We start from the raw sequence: 23445 nt of genomic DNA on the forward strand, positions 1-23445 counted from the left end.
AGCAATTTAGTTGAAAAGAAAATTAAGAATTTTCCTCTTCCTGCTATAGTCACTAGTTCAAAGGGTTTTATTTCTAATAACAGAAGAAATTATTTTAATTTAGCTCTTTCAAAAGTAACTACAAATAATATTTTAGGCTTCCTAATTTCCAACCTACATCTTTTTCTATTTTTGCTTTAACAGTTACATAATGAAAAATTATAAAAACTTTATGATATTAATTCTACACAACTTTTTTTTGACAATAGCAGCTCTCTTTTGCTTAAAAAGGGTCAAATGCAAAAACTTTTTATTAAGAAGGATAGGACTGAAAGAAGAGAGAGATCATTTCAAATAACCTGGCTAAAATAACAGAAATAAAAACCAAATGAATGAGGTGATAAAGGTAAATCACAAGGAGAACGAACCACAGACAACCATGAAAAGAACTCATGGAGGGAAAAAAACCCAAAGCCTGTTTTTCAGGCTTACTGCTCTCTACATATTCTTCAAGAATATTTAATAAGACATTTTACTTAGGGGTACACAGAAGACATCCCCTTATGAAGAGGACAGGACCAGATAATGGACATGTTTGTATCTGATTAAAGCTCCTACTGTTCAAACTTTAACTCTGTGAGCAACAAGCAAACAAAACTAATTTTCATAAATTTCTCACTTATCCTTTTGTGAGAAATAGTTCACTATACAGGAATAGCATACTTTAAGAATCTACAAATTCACTTACTCTTATTACTGAACATAATTTTAAAATTGAATAATTTTGTCTAACAATCACTGTCAAGTGCACAGAAATAACAAAGTAAATTATTCCATAAAAACCAATGTATAAATTGAAAATGTAAGCATCCTGAATCTTACACAATCACACAATGTCCACAAATTGGTGCTCAGAAATAAACCAAACTTAGAGATTAAATAGAGTATGCTGTACTTTGAGGACAATGAGCAAAACAGACTTTAAAACACATACTTCCTTAAGGAGGACTTGTACAAGTTTAATCACTTTAAATCCAAATCAACATCTTTCCAAAGGCAACACAATTAAAACTGGACTATTTTCTAATTCTTGGAAAAAATATTTGCAATTGATGGAAGAGTCCAGAAAATGTTCTCAAAATGAGTTATACTTTAAACCAGTATGACATGTTAGGGCAGAAAATAAAGTAGAGGGGGAGAACTTTCAGAATATATTTACAAGATTTAAATATAATCAAGGCCTTTTAAATCTGTGCTGCTAGGGAAAAAAGCTTCCTAGAGATCTCAGAGAAAAAAAATATCCATTCAATATACCATTTTTAGGTACCTAAAACACATTTCAGAATATTACCTTTCTAAAAGGATATAACTTAAGCATCACATGGTTTCAAATATCTATTTTCAAATATAGAACAATGTTACACTTTGTTTTCAAAATACATTATGAACAAAAAGGTCTCTCACATTCTGTCACTAACAACGAAATGGAGAAAGCATACTATATCTTACCTTTGTGGTTACAATGCACAGGCAATCCATTACTTTACCATTACAATATTTTATACATAAAGCAGTTTATTGCAAACTATTTTAAATTCCTCTATGAATAAAAAAATTAAAAATAAAATTAAAAATAAAGTTGTGAGATAAAACCATAGATAAAAAGTTATAACTGTAACAAGATCTCTCCAGGATCCATTCTTAGAGGTATCAATTTTTCTATATCTGAAATACAAGAAACCAGAATGTGTCACGTGTCCTACAATCTTCTTTATGTAATCTGAATCTGAAGAACTTGAAATTATCCCACAAAACACCGTGGAAGATGTCAGAGTTTATTCCACAAGAGTTCACTGCTGCTTCAGATGCTATTTCATTAATCCCTCTTTCCAAGATATGAGGTTGACAAGGAGTCATCTGATGAAATGTTCCACAAAGAGGTTTCCCTGATATAAATTTAAATCTGCTTCTTGCTTGCTACAGTTTGGATATTCAAAAAAATAACTACCAAAAAAAAAAAAAATCACTAAAAAAAAATGCAAGCAAACATTTCTTCCACTAAACCATTTCAGCAACTGCAGCTTGCAAAGTAATGACTTTCTCAGGCAGTAATGAATGGAATATTCCATGTGGTTTATTTGAGAAGGGGAGAAGGAAGAACAAAATGGTCTATCTAAAATATTATTTCTAAAACTTACCTCTTCGCGCTTTACTAAAAAAAAAAAAAAAAAAATTACCAATGAAGCCAGATTTTAACTTTAGTGCCCTACTAATAAATTCACTTCACTAATCCCTTACAAAAATAAAAATTAAAAAATTACCACCACAAAAAGATAATTATAACTATGTAGCATTTCAAACTCCTCAAGAAGACTTAGTTTTAAATTTAGAAGTAGCCTAACTTTGTGAATTCATGTCTTGTCCTCAAGATCACTGAAAACAGAGCTTGACAGGCTGACAGGGGACAAGACAGAGGGATGCAACCTGCTTTCAGTCTCATAAGCTTGCTGCCTCCCTTTAAAAATGTACAGTAAAGGGGCGCCTGGGTGGCTCAGTTGGTTGAGCGTCTGACTTCAGCTCAGGTCATGATCTCACGGTCCGTGAGTTCGAGCCCCGTGTCAGACTCTGTGCTGACAGCTCAGAGCCTGGAGGCTGTTTCAGATTCTGTGTCTCCCTCTCTCTCTCTCTGCCCCTTCCCTGTTCATGCTCTGTCTCTCTGTCTCAAAAATAAATTAAAAAAAAAAAAAATTAAAAATTTTAAAATAAATAAAGAAATAAATAAATAAAATAAAATAAAAATGTACAGCAAAGAAGAGAACTACCTGGAATTTCTGTCCACAAGGTTTCCTCATGGTCTACAGGTATTATAAATAACCTCAAATTCAAATTACTAAACTGTTCCCATTTGCCTCTTATACCCCAACTCCTATTCCTAATGTTTCAAGTATTGTGGGCTGCATCAAGCAGCTTTCACTATGAGGGTTATGAGAAAGAGCTAATACATGTATATCACTTACATCTATCACCTAATAAGCATCATTATTATTACTGATTGGCTATCAGGTGATAGCCTTTTGTTTCGAGTCTAACAGGATATACCTGAGACAGATCTAGTGAAAGTTGACCTTAAGCAGTCGAACAGGACTATTGCAAGGATTAAATTAAATAATACGTGCACAGCACTAAAAAATACTGCCAACTTTGTTAAGTGCTCAATAAATGTCACTTATAGCTATAAATCTATATGCATATATACATGTAGCTGTAAGGCCTGGGGTGGGTAGAAGTAAATTTCATTATGGGCCACCATATCCTCTCCCCTGTGCAGAATAAATAGTCTAGAAATTACATGTTTGGTTGGAAACTGAGAGTAGTCCCTTCTTCCAATCCTACTACCCCAACAATCTTTGCTCTCAATATGAAAGAGTAAAACCCACTCAAGGCTAACGACTCCTCAAATAAAGTTTATCATTTTTAGGAAAAATACTGCAAACAATGTAGATAATATCTAAGTACTGACTAGGAACTGCATTCTATGAAAGAAAATAAAGAGGTGTATAAAACTCTTGAGCTGGTTTCTGTGTTCTGAAATTTATTTGAAATTTTTATTATATCTAATAGCCCAGAGAGAACACACTCCTAAGTTTGGCAGACGTCATTCATAACCGTGGACGTTGAAATCACTATACTAAGAGTCATAAACAGGATATGTAAGTTTAAATAGTCATTTTCTTTTTGAAGGGAGTGGGGGGGGGTCTCAATTTCCCCTTTTATAAAACAAAAAATTTCAGTGGTTTCTAAATCCTTCTACTTATAAAATTCCTATGCTTCAATTTCTGAATTCATTGGATTCTAAGCTCCACTGAGGCACGACTCAAGAATTTCTCATGTATTTACCACTTTATCCCTAGCACCTGGTGACCAGAATGTAAAAGGGGCTCAATACATATTTGCTGAATTAATGAACAGCCTTTCTGATATCTAAATTATAGATTACAAAATTAAAGAGTTCTGAAATGACCCTGAAAATACCCCATTTTCCCAGTAAAAACTATTTAAAACAGTTTTGCCGGATCGAATATAAGCTTATAAGAATATAAATTTTTTTTAATGTTTATTTATTTTTGATACAGAGAGAGACAGAGCATGAATGGGGAGGGCCAGAGAGAGAGGGAGACACAGAATCCGAAGCAGGCTTCAGGCTCTGAGCTGTCAGCACAGAGCCCAACACAGGGCTCGAACTCACAGACCATAATTATCATGACCTGAGCCGAAGTCAGACACTTAACTGACTGAGCCACCCGGGCGCCCCAAGAATATAAATTTTTTTAACATTTTATTTATTATTATGAGACAGAGAGAGACAGAGCACGAGCAGGGGAGGAGCACAGAGAGAGAGAGGGAGGAGGACACAGAATCTGAAGCAGGCTCCACACTCTGAGCTATGAGCACAGAACCTAATATGGGGCTTAAACTCACGAACCGTGAGATCATGACCTAAGCCAAAGTTGGGCACTTAACTGACTAAGCCACCCAGGTGCCCCTAAGCTTATAAGAATATAAATAACCAAATACCCATTTTAAATTGACTCAATTAATACATACATTTAACAACACATATTATTAAAATAATATGTTGAAAATATTTTATTCCACTCACACACTAAGAAAACAATTACAGTCAGTCTTCATATTCACCTTAAATGTTAGGGTCATCATTATAATATTTGTTGAATCACCTAATTATTCTGACCTCAAATATCAATTTCACTTCTAAGTTGTTTAGATGCTGCACTTTTTTGGTTGGTTGTTTTATTTTAGAGAGAGAGAGAGAGAAGAGGGGAGAGGGGCAGAGGGAGAGAGAGAGTCTTAAGCAGGCTCCACGCTTAGTGTGGAGCCCAATGCAGGGCTCAATCCCCTGACCCTGGAATCCCCTGACCAGAGCTGAAATCAAGACTCAGACTCTTGGGGTGCCTGGGTGGCTCAGCAGGTTAAGCCTACCCAGTTTTGGCTCAGGTCATGATCTCACAGTTAGTGAGTTCAAGCCCCACACTGGTTTCTGTGCTGACGGTGTGGAGCCTGCTTGGGATTTTCTCTCTCTCTCTCTCTCTCTCTCTCTCTCTCTCTCTCTCTCTCCTTCTCTCTGCCCCTCCTGCGTGCTCTCTCGCTCTCAAAATAAATAAATAAACAAACTTAAAAAAAAAAAAAAGAGTCAGATGCTCAATTGACTGAGCTACCCAGGTGCCCCTAGATGCTGCATTTTTTCAGTTCGTGTATTAAATGTCACCTGATATTTTATCTCAAATCACTATTAGTACTAATTCACATAATAGACAATTTCTTCCATTTGTTCTGTAAGTACCCATTATAATCTTTATTATATAACCACTTACTAATACTCATCAGTGTACCTTTTATTTTTTCATGTCATTCTTTAGAAAGAGAGCATGAGCAGGGGAGAGGCACAGGGAGAGAGAAAAAGAGGGAGAGGGAGAGGGAGAGGGAGAGGGAGAGGGAGAGGGAGAGGGAGAGGGAGAGGGAGAGGGAGAGGGAGAGGGAGAGGGAGAGGGAGAGGGAGAGAATGAATCTCAAGCAGTCTCCACACTCTGCATGAAATCTGATGTGGGGCTTGATCCCACGATCCTGGGGTCATGACCTGAGCCGAAATCAAGAGTTGGATGCCTAACCAACTGAGCCACCCAGGTGTCCCAAGTATACTTTTTAATCTTTCAAAAAGAACTTGTATATAATATCCAACACTTGACAATTTTTAAGGTCATATTCAACCATGATTATTTAATCTGTGTTTAATTCTACACTCGCTGCATCTTCTATAAACACCCAAACTTGCACTAAAGGCATTTCAAGCCAATGTGTTCTTAAACAGTCATTTGTGTGAAAAATAATTTAGAAATTACCCTGTAATAGGAGTAACTTTAGAAGGTCTCAAATATGAGCCTTTTGGGATGGACACACCTCAATATTCAGGCACACAAGATAATTAATAATATTTTAGAATACCAACAGCTTTCTATATATATGCAATGGTTTCCAACCAGGACAGAACTCTCCTGCCTTAAAACTAGAGAACTAGACAAACAAGAAAAAAATGATTTTTAGATATTGAACAAAGACTGAGCAAAAACAGTGATCCTTGTGAGAAGAAAAACAAATGAAGTGAGTCCCATAAATGACCCAGCTACTGCCTGGAAAAGGTTTCCAGGCTGCAGCAGAGGGAGTTGGATAAATAAAGAAAGCCCAACAATCTAAGGTAAGGAGAAAGATGAGAACTCAGGAAATCCAGGGTGTCTAAAATTCACAGGTAAGAGTACCAGGGAGAAGAGAGCTCCATAGAGAGAGCTTCACAGATCTGGATAATCCTCCTCTTCAGATTATTTCTGATCAGTCATACATACAAGGAAACGTGGGGAAAGAACCCTGGAAAGAAGCAAGTAGAACAATTCCCAGAACTCTCACAGGGCCAAGAACAATGGAAAAACTCCTAATATATAGGGCTGGGTCAAGTAGTCAGAAAAGTATTGGCACACCTCATTTTATTGCACTTTGTTTTATTGTGCTCCACAGAGACTGTGTGTGTGTTTTGTTTTTCCAAACTGAAGGTTTGTAGCAACTCTGCACCAAGTAAGTCTATTGGTGCCATTTTCCCACTAGCATTTGCTCACTTCATATCTCTGTGTCACATTTTGGTAATTCTAGCAATATTTTAAACTTTATTATTATATTTGTTACGGTGAACTGTGATCAGTGATCTTTGGTGCTACTTTGGTACTACTGTAATTGTTTAGGGGCACCACAAACTGTACCCATATAAGACAGCAAAGTGAATCAATGTTGTGTGTGTTCTGACTGTTCCACTGACCAGCTGTTCCCCTCCTCCACCTTTCTCCCTCCTCTTGGGCCTCCCTATTCCCTGAGACACAACAATACTGAAATTAAGCTCATTGATAACCCAATAATGACCTCTAAGTGTTCAAGTGAAAGGAAGAATCATACATCTCTCCTTTAAATCAAAGCTAGAAATGACTAAGCTTAGTGAGGAAGGCATATTGAAAGCGAGACAGGCTGAAAGCTAGACCTCCTGTGCCAAACAGCCAAGTTGTGAATGCAAAGGAAAAGTTCTTGAAGGAAATGAAAAGTGCTACTCTAATGAATGCATGAATGAGAAGAGAGCAAAACAGCCTTATTGCTGATATGGAGAAAGTTTTAGTGGTCTGGACAGAAAAGCAAATTAGATACAACATTCCCTTAATCCAAAACCTAATCCAGATTAAAGCCCTAACTCTCTTCAATTCTGTGAAGGCTGAGAGAGGTGAGTAAGCTGCAGAAGAGAAGTTTAAAGCTAGCAGAGGTTGGTTCATGAGGTTTAAGGAAAAAAACTGTCTGCATAATATAAGTGCAAGGTGAAGCAGCAAGTATGGATATGCAGCAAGTATGCTGCAGAAGCTGCAGCAAGTTATCCAGATCTAGGTAACATAATTCATGAAGGTGGCTATACAAAACAACAGATGTTCAATGTAAATGACACAGCCTTCTATTGCAAGAAGATGCCATCTAAGACTTTTCATAGCTAGAGAGGAGAAGTCAATGCCTGGATTCAAAGCTTCAAAGGACAGGGTGATTCTCTTGTTCAGGGCTAACGCATCTGATAACTTGAAGTTGAAGCTAATGTTCATTTGCCATAATTCTGAAAGGCCCTGAAAATCTAGGACCTTTCAGAATTATGCTAAATCTACTCTGTGCTCTGTAAGTGAAATAATAAAACCTGGATGACAGCATATCTTTTAACATCATGGTTTACTGCATATTTTAAGACCACTGTTGAGACCTACTGCTCAGAAAAAAAGACTCCTTACTGCTCACTGACAAAGCACCTGGTCACCCAACAGCTCTCTCTGATGGAAATGCACAATGATACTAATGGTGTTTTCACACCTGCTAACACAACATCCATTCTGTAGTCTATGAATCAAATAGTAATTTCGGTTTTCATGTCTTATTAAGAAATGTATTTTGTAAGGCTATGGCTGCCATTGATAGTGCTCCTCTGATGGATCTGAGCAAAGTAAACTGAAAACTTTCTGGAAAGGATTCACCATTTTAGATGCCATTAAGAACATTTGTGGCACGAGAAAAACATTCTTCATGGGAAGAGTTCAAAATATGAACATTAAGAGGAGTTTAGAGGAAGTTTATTCCAACCTTCATGGATGATTTTGAGGGTTCAAGACTTCAATAGAGAAAGTAATGCGATGGAAACAGCAAGAGAACTAGAATTACAACTGAAGCCTGAAGATAGGACTGAATTGTTACAATTCAGTAACAAAATTCATGACAAAATTTTAATGGATGAAAAGTTGCGGTCCAAAATGTAACACACACAGATAGGACTTGAAAAAAAAAAAAAAAAAAGGTTCTTTATCCTTTGCTACATTGATAAATTACTAATGAGCATGTAACATTTTAATATAAAAATTCTTTATTTTTAAAACCTACCATTTACTAAACACTTAACATGTGTATCAGACTCTGATCTAAGTTTTATGTACATTATCCCATTTCATACTTACAAGTACCATATGAGGTTAAGTAATTTGCTCTCCATTATACAATGCAGTGTAACAGATCTCAACATACAGAATCAGAAAGTGAAATTACAGAATATATATATATATATTTCTCATTTTCAATATATATGTATGAGCTAAGTAATAGATTAACATATAGGATTAGCTGAACAAATATATATCAAATGGTTAAAAGAGATTATCTCAGAGAAAGAATGTTAAAAAAAAAAAAAAGACTGAATTTAAATAACGTGCATTTTTCTGTATATGTATGTTTTAAGATATGCCTGAATTATTTTGGTAATCAGAGATTTTTCTTTAAGGTAAATAACTGAAAATGAAAGAGAGCAGTTACTGTGGAAAAAGGAGTGTCAGAAGTCAGGTTACAGTGGATTAAGAATGAGAAGTGAAGGGGGCACCTGGGTGGCTCAGTCAGTTAAGCGTCTAACTTAGCCCGTGTCAAGCTCTGTGATGACAGCTCAGAGCCTGAAGCCTACATCGGATTCTGTGTCTCCCTCTCTCTGCCCCTCCCCCACTTTCTCTCCCTGTCTCTCCCTCTCTCTCTCTCTCTCTCTCTCACTCACTCACACACACACACACACACACACACACACACACACACACAAACATTTTTAAAAAAGAATGAGAAGTGAAGAAAGAAAAAAGGTAAACTACTTTTTCAAGAAGCTTAGCTATGAAGAGAAGGTATACTATCAGATCCTACGAAGAATCACTTTTTTCTGCTTTTCTTTTAGTGGAATCTTTGAATATATTTATAGGATAAAGAAAGGTACCAAGGTTCAAGGAAGAGAAAGAGGTTATAGATATCAAATGAGGAGAAAGAGAATGAGATTCCAAAGAAAAAAGATCAAGAGCACAACAGAAGCAGTCATTAAAGGATCAAGGGCATAATAGAAACTGTTAGTATTAATTCTCTGAGGTGACTTTCACATAATTGAAAACATACTTTTATAAAGTTAGGAATTTTTACAAGCATGTATCACTTTGACAATCCAAAGGGCGTGGGGGGGCTAAGAGCACATGAAGGGATATCATTGTTCTAATACTGAAGATAGTAATGGATGCCAACACAGATACAGAACAATCAAAATTACCTAAATTAGCTACTGAAAACATTATATAATCAAAACTCGTAAATCTAAGACATACTGGGAGGCCTTCCTGCAGCATATAAATCTATAACCACTGTGGCATACCTAAGCTTTAACAAGTTTTCTTCTAGATTAACATCTTGGCATAATACGACAGCTGTTTCACTTCTTACATGGTTTCTTTACATTTCACTTCCATTACAAAGTTACTGATTTGGGAGTACGTCCTTCAGTTTTAGTACTAACAACTATCGTTTAAATGCTGGAATAGGACTGCCCTAAGCTATAAACATAAAAATATAAAAGATTATGTAATAGTGAATGTAAAATAACAGCAGAGCGGTCATCAAAATCACCTGCAGACATCTCATGTATAATTCACTCAGTATACCTATGAATTTTGGACTTGATGACATTTTTTAATTACAGGAGTTTTGCATAGGGGTTGTGCATTATTTCAAAAGTTGTATATTTGTTATTTTTATAACATACCCCTTAAAAATTGGAATGAGACAACACTGTAAATTTGGTGATGGGAAGAGTGAATTAGAGTTCAGAGTAGCAACTCTGTGATGTATTGTCTCTGAGATAGAGCTGTCTGCTAGAAAAATAGAGCATCAAGAAGGATAAGAACCTTGAGTTCAATGATAAAGGAAACAGGAAAAGACACTGACCATCAATACATCTGATTATTACTTCACAGGCAGGGATTCAAAATTTTAATAGTTCATAAAGTTATAAAATTTTGTCAGCTGTCTTCCAAAGTCCATAGTATGAATTGAAGCAGAGGTCTGCTTCAGGGATACAGAATTATAGGCTAGGTGGCACCAAAGATCAAAAATGTACTGAGTTTGGGGGTGCCTGGGTGGCTCAGTCGGTTAATCCGGCTGACTTCGGCTCAGGTCATGACCTCAGGGTTTGTGTTCAGCGCAGGGCCTGCTTTAGATCTACTGTCCCTATCAAAAAAGACATATCTATACAGGAATACCAGGCAGCAATCAATAAGACCGCGGCAAATATGGCTAATACGGAAAGATAGCTAAAACATTAAGACATCCTGAAACACAAAGCTGTAAAAACACAAGCTAAAAACAGTATATTAGTATAATATGACTATTTTACAAATCAGTACCAGAAATATGCAAAGAAAAACATGGTAGATTATACCAAACCATTTTCAGAAGCTCCTGTGCAGGGAGGGATTTCATTTTCTTATGTCAAATAGTTCTGCAAATTTTTTGTAACAAACTTCCTTGTTATGTTTCTATCTCTAATTAGTTCCTTCTTTCCTTATTTTATTTCCTTCACTGTGATACTTTCACTTATCTAGGCAACAAGTCCAAGTACCAAGAAAGTTATTAAATACAGAAACATGTGCCTTGAAGCTGAACTACTGAGTTCTAATCTGGTTTTCCACATGGTAATAATGTAAGTTTGGGCAGTCAAAACATCCCTGAACTATATATAGTTTGCTGAATTCTCAAGTGAGTATTAGCTCCAAATACAAAAGACCAAACCCTAGCTTATCTCATATACATCAGGAGACTATAACAAGAATCCATGCTCTTATGGCATCTCAAAACATTATCTATCATGTATGTGAGTGTGTCCTTTAAAACTGTGCAGTTTGAAAATAATGTTGTAAGTATTATCCATTCTTATGGAGTATGTGTGAGTTTTTTAAGACAGGAAGAAAGAATACATCATATAGTTTTAAAATATTAATACCATAATGTGTCGTTAAACCAGTGATGTTTCTCAAATTTTATTTTACCAGTTCTGGGACAAAAGGCTAAAGTTGGTAGACTGTCACCTGCCTCTATATTCTCTTACCTCTCAAAGATAATGCCTCAAAGAAAAGGCAATCACATGGAACAGAGAAAGAGAAGCCATTATTGCTGGCTGATTCTAGTTCTAAGGCAGTGAAAGTTCAAAATGAACTTGGAAAAACTGTGCTAGAGAACAAGGACGTGCTCAAAAACCAATGCAGCATGTCAAAAGGACACAGAGGGATCCAGATCTCTTCAAGGGATCATCATCCCAATCCCTGGCACAATGTGAGTATCCAAAGAATAACTGAAATGGCCTGTAAACACTGCATAAGTAAACTCTCAGTCACTAAATTAGTGATAATTTTTTTAAAAAAATAGAGTAACAAAAAAGGGAAAAACTTACTACCCAATTTTGAAAGGAAATACTGCACAAACTTTAACTACTAGCATTAAAACAAAATACAAGCTTTACCCTGCCCATCCTTTTCTTTCCTCTTTAAATGACATTAACTTTTTGAAGCGATCATGCCAGTTGCCTTACAGAATACCACATATTCTATACTTGTTTAATTTGTTTCCTGATGTTGCTTAAGTCCTCCCACGAAGTCCTGTATTTCTGTAACAGGAAGTTAGATGTAAACATTGATTATACTCATTTTTGATAAACAGACTTCATAATGATATATTGAATTTCATACTGCATCGCACCAGGAAGCACATAGTATCATATCAGGTTGTTGCACTTGTGATGATAACTTAAAGGTGGCAACCTCCAGATCTTCCAGATCAACCTCCAGATCTTAAGTATCTGTAGGTGGGTACTTCAGCAACTTGAGTGAATTTTTACCTGACTGACCCATTAATGATCCTTCCCTGAATCACTCATTTCATCAGAGGTTTCAAAATATTGATTCACCACACCCCCATTTTATCATTCCATTTGTATTTATTAGCTGGTATTCTTCTGTAAAAGATACTTTTCCCTTTCAACTAGAAATGAAACTTTGTTCCTCTTACAAAGGCAGGGCAGAGCTAATATATATGGAGACGGCTGTAAAAGTGAATTCGAGAGAAAATAAAATAATTATTATTAATTTTGTTAGGTGTGATAACAGTACTAGGGTTGTTTACACAGAAGGATGTTTGGCTATTCTTGGTCATAGGAGATGTGTGCCAAAGTTTTCATAGTTTAAGAGCTGGATGTCTGCAACTGATTTTCAGATAATTTCCCAAAAATATACATACATAGAAAAAGCAAATATGACAAAATGTTAGTAATTGTTGACCCTATGGATATTTGGATATTTGCTGTATTATAATGGGTGTTGTACTATTCCCTTGATTTTACTAGACATGGAAGATTTCTATGATAAACAGTCAGAAAAATATATAATCACCTTTAGCCTACTACTTAATTACAATATGGAAAGAACCACAATTCTCACTTCATTTGAAAAATATTTACTGAACAGCTACCACATGCAAGTACTACATTTAGTAAATAAGACAGTACCTAACCTCAAGGACTCCAAATAACACAAAATAATATATATTTCAGCATTTAATTATAACAGTGATGAGTATAATCAAGCAGAGGCAGAAAGTGTTATAATAGAGGCTTGATAAATTGAGAGGTAAAGAAAGCCTTCTATTCAGGAAGTGACCTCTTAGTCATCCTTAATTCTTTTATTGTGATCTCCATCTTACTCTCCCAACCCATTTCCAATCTGTCCCAAATCCCTGTGCTCTACATTTTAAAATATCCGTAATTCATCCACTTAGCGCCTCCATTATCACCACTTTGGTTAACGCCTACATGCATCCTTAACTGGATCACCAAAACAGACTCTTAACAGGTCTCCTGCTTCTACTCTTACCAAAGACTATTTTCAACAAAACAGCAGAAGTGATACTTTTAAAGGTTACGTTAAATAACATCACTCCTTCGCTCCAGACCCAGCAAAAGCTTTACATGATCTGCCTTTGCCTTATCTTTGACCTCATCTCTCACCACTCTTTCCTGTACTCACTCTGCTCCAGCCATACTGGTCCTCTTGCTATTTCTCGTAAATTCCAGCCTTATGCCTTGGAGTCTTTGCACTCTACTTAGAGGAACTGGTTGTTCCTCTAAATAGCTGCATCAACTTCCAACTTGTACAAATATCACATTTTCAATAAAATACCCTACTAAAAAGTGCAAAGTACCCTGCAATGTACTTTGTGAAACTGCAAAGGAATCGGACATTCCTGACACCCTCACTCTATTCTCTTTTTTTCTTCTCATATCACTTATCACCTTCTAACATACTAGATAATTGATTAATTTATTGCTTATTACCTGCATTGCCACTAGAATGTAAGTAAGCTCCATGAGGACAGGGAACTTTGCTTCTATTCAAGCTCCTTGTTCAAGGCATGATATATAATAGGTGATCAATATTTGCTAAAAAACTGACATTTAAGATAAAAGGCTAAAAGTGAGCTGGAGATGGCAAGAGACAACTTCCTACGCAGAGGAATTATTATATGGGGGCCCTGAGCTACAAGGAACCAGTAGCCAAAGAATGAAAGACTTCTAAAAAATGAGTGGAAAACAGGCAGTGGTCAAGTAATTTACAACTTCTGAGTCTCATTAGGGATCTCCCACTTTATTATGAAAGAAATGAAAAGCCAATGAAGGATAATGACATGATATGCATTTTATAAAAATAATCTTCAAAAGGGACAAGTTTGAATGCAGATAGGTTGATTAAGGGGACTATTAGAATAATCTAGGCAAAAAATGAGGGTGGTTTAGACTGGAGTGCCAAGCATGGAGACACAGTAAAATGCTGATTCATGTGAAATTTTGCAAACTGCAGTATGGATTACACATGTAAATGTGAAAAGCAAAATTAAAAGTTTTTAACAAATAATAAAGTAGGACGACTTTATGACTTTGGAGCTGAAAACCATTTTAATAGGCACAAAGAGCATTAACCATAAGATATACTGAAAAGATATCATTTGGAAAAGCATGCCCCAGAGTGGGAAAAAATGTATGTTATTCATATATCCAACAAAGGAACCATATCTAGATAGAGAGACCTCCTAAAATCAGTAAGATGAAAGACAATCAAAAAAAAAAAAAAAAAAAAAAGGACAAGAAACTTAAGTAGACCATTCACAAAAGATAGCAAAATGAACAATAAACATATGAAAAGGTGTTTGTTAATCTTAATGATAGGGAAAATGCAAATACCCATATGAAGTATGACTACACACCTACCAAAATGGTTAAAATTATTAATAAAAAGACTGACAATAACAAGTGTTGGCAAATAATGTGAAGCGACTGAAACTTGCACATACTGGCGGTAATTACAAAACACAGGCATAATCACTTTGCAAAAGTGTTGTCATCATGTCCAAAACTAAACATATGCACATCATTTTCACGACTGGGTATATAAACAACAGAAATGCATACACAGGTACACCAAAAAATATACACACAGTTCTGCTATAACATTTTGAAAATGCAAATTTGTTCCAATGCAATGATGTGTTAGGGAACAATATTAGCATAACACAAATTTCATGTTTGTTTGTGCTCAATCTTGTCCATGAGAAACACTAGGTGAGAACAGAAAATTGCACCCAGATCAAATGAACCACACAGAAATACACAAAATACACACATTTCAGCCTTCAGCTTTTCCTAAATGTTATGATTCATACCCATCCACACCTGTTGTGTTAACAACTGTTCATCCAATTTCAGGTAAATCCCTGGGTCAGCACTGCACAATAACTCACAGGTTGCAACCCTGACACACACTCCCACAGCAAATAAGATTTATTTTCAAGATAAAAGGCCATCTTTATTATAGTACTTATGTACTCCTTAACCATGTGTGAAACTGTGCTACCATTTTTATTAGGATCTTGTCTTTTTTTTTTTTATATATGTCACCCACCAAGTTTTAAGCTTGGAGTCCCCAACTCCATTTTCTACATAAGCCTTGTGGTTTTTATTGCACAACTTTGCACAGTGTAGTGATTGTTAAGAATGTATATGTTGTGCTATAACAGAACTGACTGTAAAAGAATGTTCAAAGCAGCACTGACCCAAAACTGGAAACAATACAAATACCCATCAATAGAATGGATAAATATACTGTAGTGTATCATACAATGGAATATTACACAGCACAGAGAATGAAAAAACTTCCAATTATGGATGAAATTATCAAATATAAGAAAAAAGAAGCTAGACACAAGAAAATATATACCATACACAATCTGTTAATAAATAGTTTTAGAAATGCAAAACTCATCTATGGTGATAGAAATCAGGATGGTCCTTTGAAGAAGAGGATATAGGTAGGGACTAGGAAAGGTACAAGGGAGATTTCTGGGGTACAGGTATATTTTTAACAAGAGATGTAATGTACATACCAGAAAATTCACCAAATTTTAAAATGTACAATTTACTGGTTTTTAGTATATTCAGAGTTGTACAACCACCATTGCTATGTAATTCTGGAACCCCATTAGCAGTCATTCCATTTTCTTTTTCTTGACCTAGTGTACTGACAATGCAGTAATTCATCAAGCTACACATTTGTGATTTGTGCACTTTTATGTACAAATACTACCCCACTACTTCAGTAATTTAAGTCAATGCTTAGAGGACTTCAGATTAAACCTAGCAGACTGATTTTATAACTCTACAATCTCCTAAAATTCTACTTAAAGCAGATGGATTATTTTAAAGCATTAAATCAAAAGATCAAAGAGAAGGTAAAAAAAAGTTATCTTCCCTACTCCACTCAGTTAATTTCTTTCTGAAATGAACTCAGAAGGGCTGAAACAGGGCTTGGAGATAGCAGGGATAACTGAAAACAAATACATTACTGAAAACAGACTAAGTGTGTATTCTTCCAGATATACCTAACTTCTACGTTTTTTCTTTTTACAGTCATACTATACCTCCTGATATGCATACTATATACCTGATATGCAATCATTTAATAACATATAGATATATAAGCTATATTTTCATGCCTGTTATTTTATATTGCAGTAAGTGGCTGTAACATTACATGTTTATTCAATTTTCTTTTTTTAAATTACTTTTTAAAGTAATCTCTACACCCAATGTGGGGCTCAAATCACGACCCTGAGATTAAGAGTTGGATGCTCTACTGACTGAGCCAGCCAGGCACCCCTATCCAGTTTCTTACTGATAATCATTTAGATTGTTTCCCTGTTGATTTTTATTAATATTACAAATAGTACTGCAATGAACATATATATTATATATTGTTATTATATATATTAATAATTTATTGTATATATTAATGAATATATATTTATATATATTAATAATTTGTGTGAGTACATCTATAACATATGCTAAACCAAAGAATATGAATACTGTTGTCTTTCAGAAAGGTTGCACAACTGTACCTCCTACCCACAGTATAAGAGTTTCTGTTTCCTCACATTTAATTAATCTTTGACAATCAAACTAGTTAAAAAACACTTTATTAATTTGATATGCATGTTTTCAAAGTGAGGTTGAGCATCTCTTTATAGGCTTATTGGGGCACTTGTATTTCTTTTTCTCTATCTAAACAATCCATTCACATCCTTTGGTCACTTTTCTATTGAATGTTGACGTTTTTCTTACTGATCTTTAAGAGGTTTTTTGAGTTGAGAAGGTTGGAAATTAGTCCTTTTTCATAAGTGTGGCAAGTTTTCCCCCAGCATATCCTTTCAGCATCTCAATTGTTTAATGCATCTTTCAAGATATAGAAGTTCTATAACCAAAGTTCAAACAATCAAACTTTGTGAGGTCCACAAAGAAATTCTACAAAGTCAGCATTCTTAACTTTTTCTTTTTTCTGGATTTTGTTTGTTGCCATGCTTAGGAAAGTTCTTCATAACCAAAAATCATTAAAATGTTATGGTTTCATTCTTTTTTTAAACCTCTGAATCTTTGATCTGCTTCCAATGTATTGTCAAAAACAGAACTGCCATAGACTGAATGTTTGTGTCCCAACCACCCCCACCCCCACACACACAAAATTCATACACTGAAATCCTCAACTCCAATGTGACGGGATTAGGAGGTGGAGCCTTTGGGATGTGATTAGGCCATGAGCAAGGAACCTTTATGAATGGAATTAGTGTCCTTATAAAAGAGATTCCAGTGAGCTCCCTCACCCCTTCCTCAATGTGAGGACACAGTGAGAAGATGGTAAACTATGAACCAGGAAGTAAGCTTTCACTAGACACTGAATCTACTGGTGACTTGATCTTGAACTTCCCAGCTTCCATAACTGTGAGAAATAAATTTGTGTTGTTTATAAGCCACCCAATCTGTGGTATTCTGTTACAGCAACTCAAAAGGACTAAAACAGGATACTGCATCCTTTTCTGTTGGAACTTCTCATTAAATCAGGCAATTGCTCCTACTCTTGCATCCTGCTTCCTTTCAAATATTCTTCCTTACCATCTCTAAAATTCACTCTTATTTTAAACAGATTTGTTTTCATAAAAATGACACATGCTCACTATTTTTAAAAAGTAATGGAGAAAAGTACTAAAAATAAAAAAAAATCCCCATCACCCAGAAACTATCATTAATATTAAGCAAACATTATTCCAAACAACTCACTAGGTATACGTTCAAAGTAGGGGACATACATACCAAATAGAAAAAAGTTCTAAGACAATAGGATACTATCATGTCACTTTAAAAATAAACAGTATTATCATTTTACTACATCAGAAGAAACAAAGTTACAAGGGCACAAATTAACTGACAAATGAGGATTTGTCAAGTTAGAGCAGTTACCAACTGTAACAACAACAAAAAGGACAAGAAAGAAAAATGAAAGAAAATGTCTTTACAAGACAAAGATTTTCACCTTAAGAGAGTAAGAGAAGCATGCCCTGGAAACTGCTCAATCTCACATACTTTTTGCAAAAAAGCAAAAAACAAACAAACCCTCTTTATGATAATCCTACAAAAGCGAACATAAAGTAAAAGAGACAAGATTGTGTTGCATGCAATTTTGTCACAAAAGCACAATCTTACTTTTTAATCCAAGAATTAGTGAACAAGTGCAATAATAACCAAAATTTTGTACAAGACAAAGTATTTTCATAATTTTCATATTATGTTTCAAGTTATAGTCAAATAAAAACTTTCTCTACATTTGTTTTAATTTGGATCAGTGGATTCTCTTCAACTACAAAACAAGTAAGGTGAATTAAATGATCTAAGTCTCTTTTCAGTCCTAAACATGCCTCAAAAAGTCTCAAGAGATCACGTCAAAGGTCACTTAGCCAAGTTTTCTGTCCAAATTAAGCATAAATAGATGCGGAACAGGGGAATATACTTTCCTTCTCTTATAGCACTCTCAAAAAAAGTAGAAATTAAATTTGTAAATATCCCAGGCATTTAAAAAAAAAAAATCCTTATGACTGCCATCCATCAGTGTGTTTCAAAACTATTTACATTTTCAGACTAACATCCATCAGGGTATTCTGTCTTCTGCAAAAAGAGTACTTCCCTTTAACCAAACTTAGCTCACTCAAATTTGACACAGATTTTCCCCTTTTTAAAACAATCTAGGAGTGATGAACACACCTCCATATTCCCGTTACTAAGTCTATTCATGAATGGATATAAATTTCAAGCACAGTAGAGCATTTTCCATGTGCCAAGCCCTAAGCAACATTTTTAATCATATTCACTTCTCATCCATCTTCCTAATCAATAAGATCTGTCATATATAGTCAGAAAGTTCTTATTCTTCTCTTCTATTCTCCTGTTAACATGTCCCTAATATACTTGTCAAGAGATGCAGAAACACCAGCACCGCACACAGCATTTCTAGGTAGCAGTGCCTCATTTCATAAAAGTTGAAATTTTCCAGTACTATTTTTTTTTTTTTTTTTTAAGATTTTTAAGTAATCTCGGGGCGCCTGGATGGCTCAGTCGGTTAAGTGTCTGACTTCGGCTCAAGTCATGATCTCATAGTTCTTGAGATCAACCCCAGAGTCTGGCTCTGTGCTGACAGCTCAGAGCCTGGAGCCTCCTTCAGATTCTCTGTCTCCCTCTCTATCTGCCCCTCCCCCTCTCGTGCTTGGTTTCTCTCTCTGTCTCTGTCTCTCTCTCAAAAAATAAACGAACCTTAAAAAAATATTCAAAAAATCTATTTGGGATGGATCATAAGTACAAATGACACATCAACAAAAAGGAATGGAAACTGAAATGATCTGAGAGAAAGTGACAAAAAAAAAAAAAAAGTATGCACAGATAACACTAGAATCTCTCCCTAATCAGAGAGAAACACATTAAGTTCAGGCCAGGATTAGTAAAAAGAACTCTGAATTGGATGTTAAGAGGTCTGAAATCCAAGGGTAGACTTGCCCAAACTAGCTGAATAGGCTGGGTCAAGTCATTCATTTTCTTCTGGATCTCAGTTTCCTAATCTTTAAAATAAAAAAGAGGGATCAGATGTGCTCCCTCTTCTAAAATTTTACAATTCTATGTGACTTAATATAAAAAGGAAAACTTGGAAACTGTCTACTTCATTACCAAAGGGCTGTCTTGTTGCTGCCCACCACTACTTTTCCCTGATATATTACTAACCAAAGAGAGGCTGATTCAATTTTCCAGATACTTCTCTAATACAAACTAGAAGGGACTAGAATCAAATTCAGTCAGACAACCACTTTCAAATGACCGTTTCTCAGATAGAAGGCTCATTACAAAATGCTTCATATCTCTGTTCTAACTCCACCAGCAATAGTGTATCATAACAAAAAAAAGAATATTACTAAACTAGTTTTTAAAACTTTAACAGACAGTTTTAACTACAGAAAAATGCAGAAACCAATGCTGACCTTAAGATTTACTGATTAGTCTTTTTTTTTTTTTTAACATTTATTTTTGAGAGAGAGGAGAGAGCACACACAAGCAGGACAGGGCTAGAAAGAGGGAGACAGATCTGAAGCAGGTTCCCACTCAGTTAACACAGAGCCTGACAGTGGCTTGAACTCATGAACCATAAGATCGTGACCTGAGCCAAAATCAAGAGTTGGCTGCTCAACTGACTGAGCCACCCAGGTGTCCCTACTGATTAGTCTTTAATCTTTACTTAGTCTTTAGTAAGTTTTAATAATCTTTAAGCCAAATAAAACAGAATATTTGGAGTAAATGTAGCAACTAAACTCCCCAGGACTACAAAACTATATTCTATGTCTCAAAAAGAAAAAAAAAAAATATATCAGAGCAAAACCATCTTTCCAAAGTATGATTTTACTGAGGTCTCTCATACAAAGTATTCTTTTAATAGTCTAAAGCAAGTATTTCAGACCTCAAACCATTCACAGCATTTTAAGAAAAGGCACCAGAGATTCTGAGCTTTTCTCTTCAAAAATATTTGTAATCCTATGATACTTCCACATAATATCCATTTTAATTAAATGAAAAAACAAAATAAATAAAGTGAAAAACTTAGCAGCCCCAATAAACTGATTACTGAAAAACAGCTTCAAGAAATTTTTCTTTATCTTACCTCTACACTAGGGCTAAGGCTGCTTGGCAGTGTTTCTGAAGTCACAGTAGTGCTTGGAAGGCTGGAAATTTCCCAAGTATTCACAGGCTGTATTGGTTCAGACTGCTTTGAACGATCTATACATTTTGGATTATCCAGTAAGGTCACTTCATAAAATTCTTGAATATCTAGGGGTAAAGAAAGGAAAAAAAAATTCAGAAGTATTTTGATTGTCTAATTAAACTATGCATTGCTAAAACAATATAACTCAAAACCAAAACTTTTACTCCAGATAAGTAAAATAAGTCCAATCTTCCAATGCACTTAAACAGGGAGCAGCGCCTGGATGGCTCAGTCAGTTAAGCAGTTAAGCATCTGACTTCAGCTCACATCATTATCTCTTGGCTTTTGAGACCAAGCCCTGCATCAGGCTCTCTTCTGTCAGCACAGAGCCTACTTTGGATCCTCTGTCCCCCTCTCTCTCTCTGCCCTTCTCTGCTTGCACTGTCTCTCTCAAAATAGATAAACTTACAACAAAAAAAGTGCATATTTTCTCATTTTATTATGTCACGGTCACATCAGAACTTGCAGGACATAGTGTAAAAGTTGCAGGCTCTTTACAATTCAAAGTCAATGCTGAGTTCAAATCTCTATTCCACCACAAATCAGCTACCTGTTTAGGCAAGTTACTTAACCTCTGATAACTTAATTATGAATTGTTATAAGGACTGAGTGTCATATATAGTGCACAATGGCACATAATAGGCTCCTAACCAACAGTAGCTAATATCATTACTGTGAATTTTGTCTTTTTTTTCTTAAAAGTTTATTTGAGAGGAAGAAAGAGTCCATGCACACGAGCGTGTGCACACGAGTAGGGAAGGGACAGAAAGAATACTAAGCAGGCTCCACACTCCAACCTGAGCTCGATGTGGGGCTCAATCTCACAACTGTGAGCTCACAACCTGAGCCGAAATCAAGAGTTGGATGCTTAACCAACTGAGCCATTCAGGTTCCCCTGTTACGGTAAATTTTGGAAGACATGAGTCATTACTGATATTTTATCTTTGTACCATCAATATCTCCTCAATATAAACCCCTCACATGGTTTTTCACACCAAAGTAAACAAAAAAAAGTAAATAGTAAATTAAATACTGTACATTTTAGAATCAATCAGACATATGACAAACTCTTTAATTTCTTTTAATGTTTATTTATTTTTGAGACAGGGTGTGAGTAGGGGAGGAGCAGAGAGAAAGAGACACAGAATCTGAAGCAGGCTCCAGTCTCTGAAATGTCAGCACAGAGCCCAACATGGGGCTTTAACTCAGGAACTGCAAGATCATGACCTGAGCTGAATGAAGTTGGACACCCAACAAACTGAGCCACCCAGGTGCCCCAGACATATGACAAAACTCTTTAAAAAACCCATACATTTACTTAAAGTAGCACAGGATAATTTAAAAGATCAAGCTACTTTGCTATCAGCTGGAATTACTATAAACTTGGTATATTAACAGTGATTGATTATTCATGCCATTCAGAAGCTCTGAGTGTTAGTCATATGTTTAAGTTCACCACTATTATATTCTTTATTCACCTAATGGCATACTTTGAGTTGATTCTTTTTTTTAATGTTTATTTTTGAGAGAGAGAGAGAGAGAGAGAGAGAGAGCGAGCACGGGAGGGGCAGAGAGAAAGGGAGACATAGAAACCAAAGCAGGCTCCAGGCTCTGAGACATCAGCACAGAGCCCTATGTGGGGCTTGAACTCACAAACAGTGAGATCATGACCTGAGCCGAAGTCAGATACTTAACCAACTGAGCTACTCAGGCAGCCCTGAGTTGATTTCTTAATGGGGAGAAAGTATCATTTAACAGCAAAGGTGGGGCATTATCCTGTACAGAATCATGTACAATTACTATAAATAACATTTGGACAGAATAACTTTTACTTATTTCTATGATGAAAAGATTAGTATCTCTTTTTAAAAACCAATTTCTGGGGGCGCCTGGGTGGCTTGGTTGGTTAAGCGTCCAACTTCGGCTCAGGTCATGATCTCACGGTCCGTGAGTTCGAGCCCCGCGTTGGGCTCTGTGCTGACAGCTCAGAGCCTGGAGCCTGTTTCAGATTCTGTGTCTCCCTCTCTCTCTGCCCCTCCCCTGTTCATGCTCTGTCTCTCTCTGTCTCAAAAATAAATAAATGTTAAAAAAAAAAAATTAAAAAAAAAAAAATTTCTGAAGACAGTAGAGACAAAGTAATTCCCTTTTAATAAGGAGTAGCACTGTAGAACTTTCTAAGTAAAGAGCTAATAAAAACTAAGCTCAGCACAGTGAGGTAGTATCAACCTACTTCACAGGGTGTTAAGAATATTACTAGAGAAAATTCTATGTAAAAGCATTTTACAAACGAGTTACTATATAAAATTGCTCATAT

General features: G+C 35.7%; 1 protein-coding gene across 8 annotated transcripts in view; it reads right to left on the reverse strand.

The window, feature by feature from the left end:
• DLG1 (discs large MAGUK scaffold protein 1) overlaps window positions 1-23445 on the reverse strand; it is a 272975-nt gene that overhangs the window by 231426 nt on the left and 18104 nt on the right. For all 8 annotated transcript variants that reach the window (XM_042956289.1, XM_042956288.1, XM_042956292.1 and 5 more), the window contains exon 4: window positions 21030-21196. In XM_042956289.1, coding sequence (XP_042812223.1) covers window positions 21030-21196 — 167 coding nt within the window. The remainder of the gene's footprint in view (window positions 1-21029; window positions 21197-23445) is intronic.

This window comes from Panthera tigris, chromosome C2 (genome assembly GCF_018350195.1).
Source record: "Panthera tigris isolate Pti1 chromosome C2, P.tigris_Pti1_mat1.1, whole genome shotgun sequence".
NCBI classification, from domain to species: domain Eukaryota; kingdom Metazoa; phylum Chordata; class Mammalia; order Carnivora; family Felidae; genus Panthera; species Panthera tigris.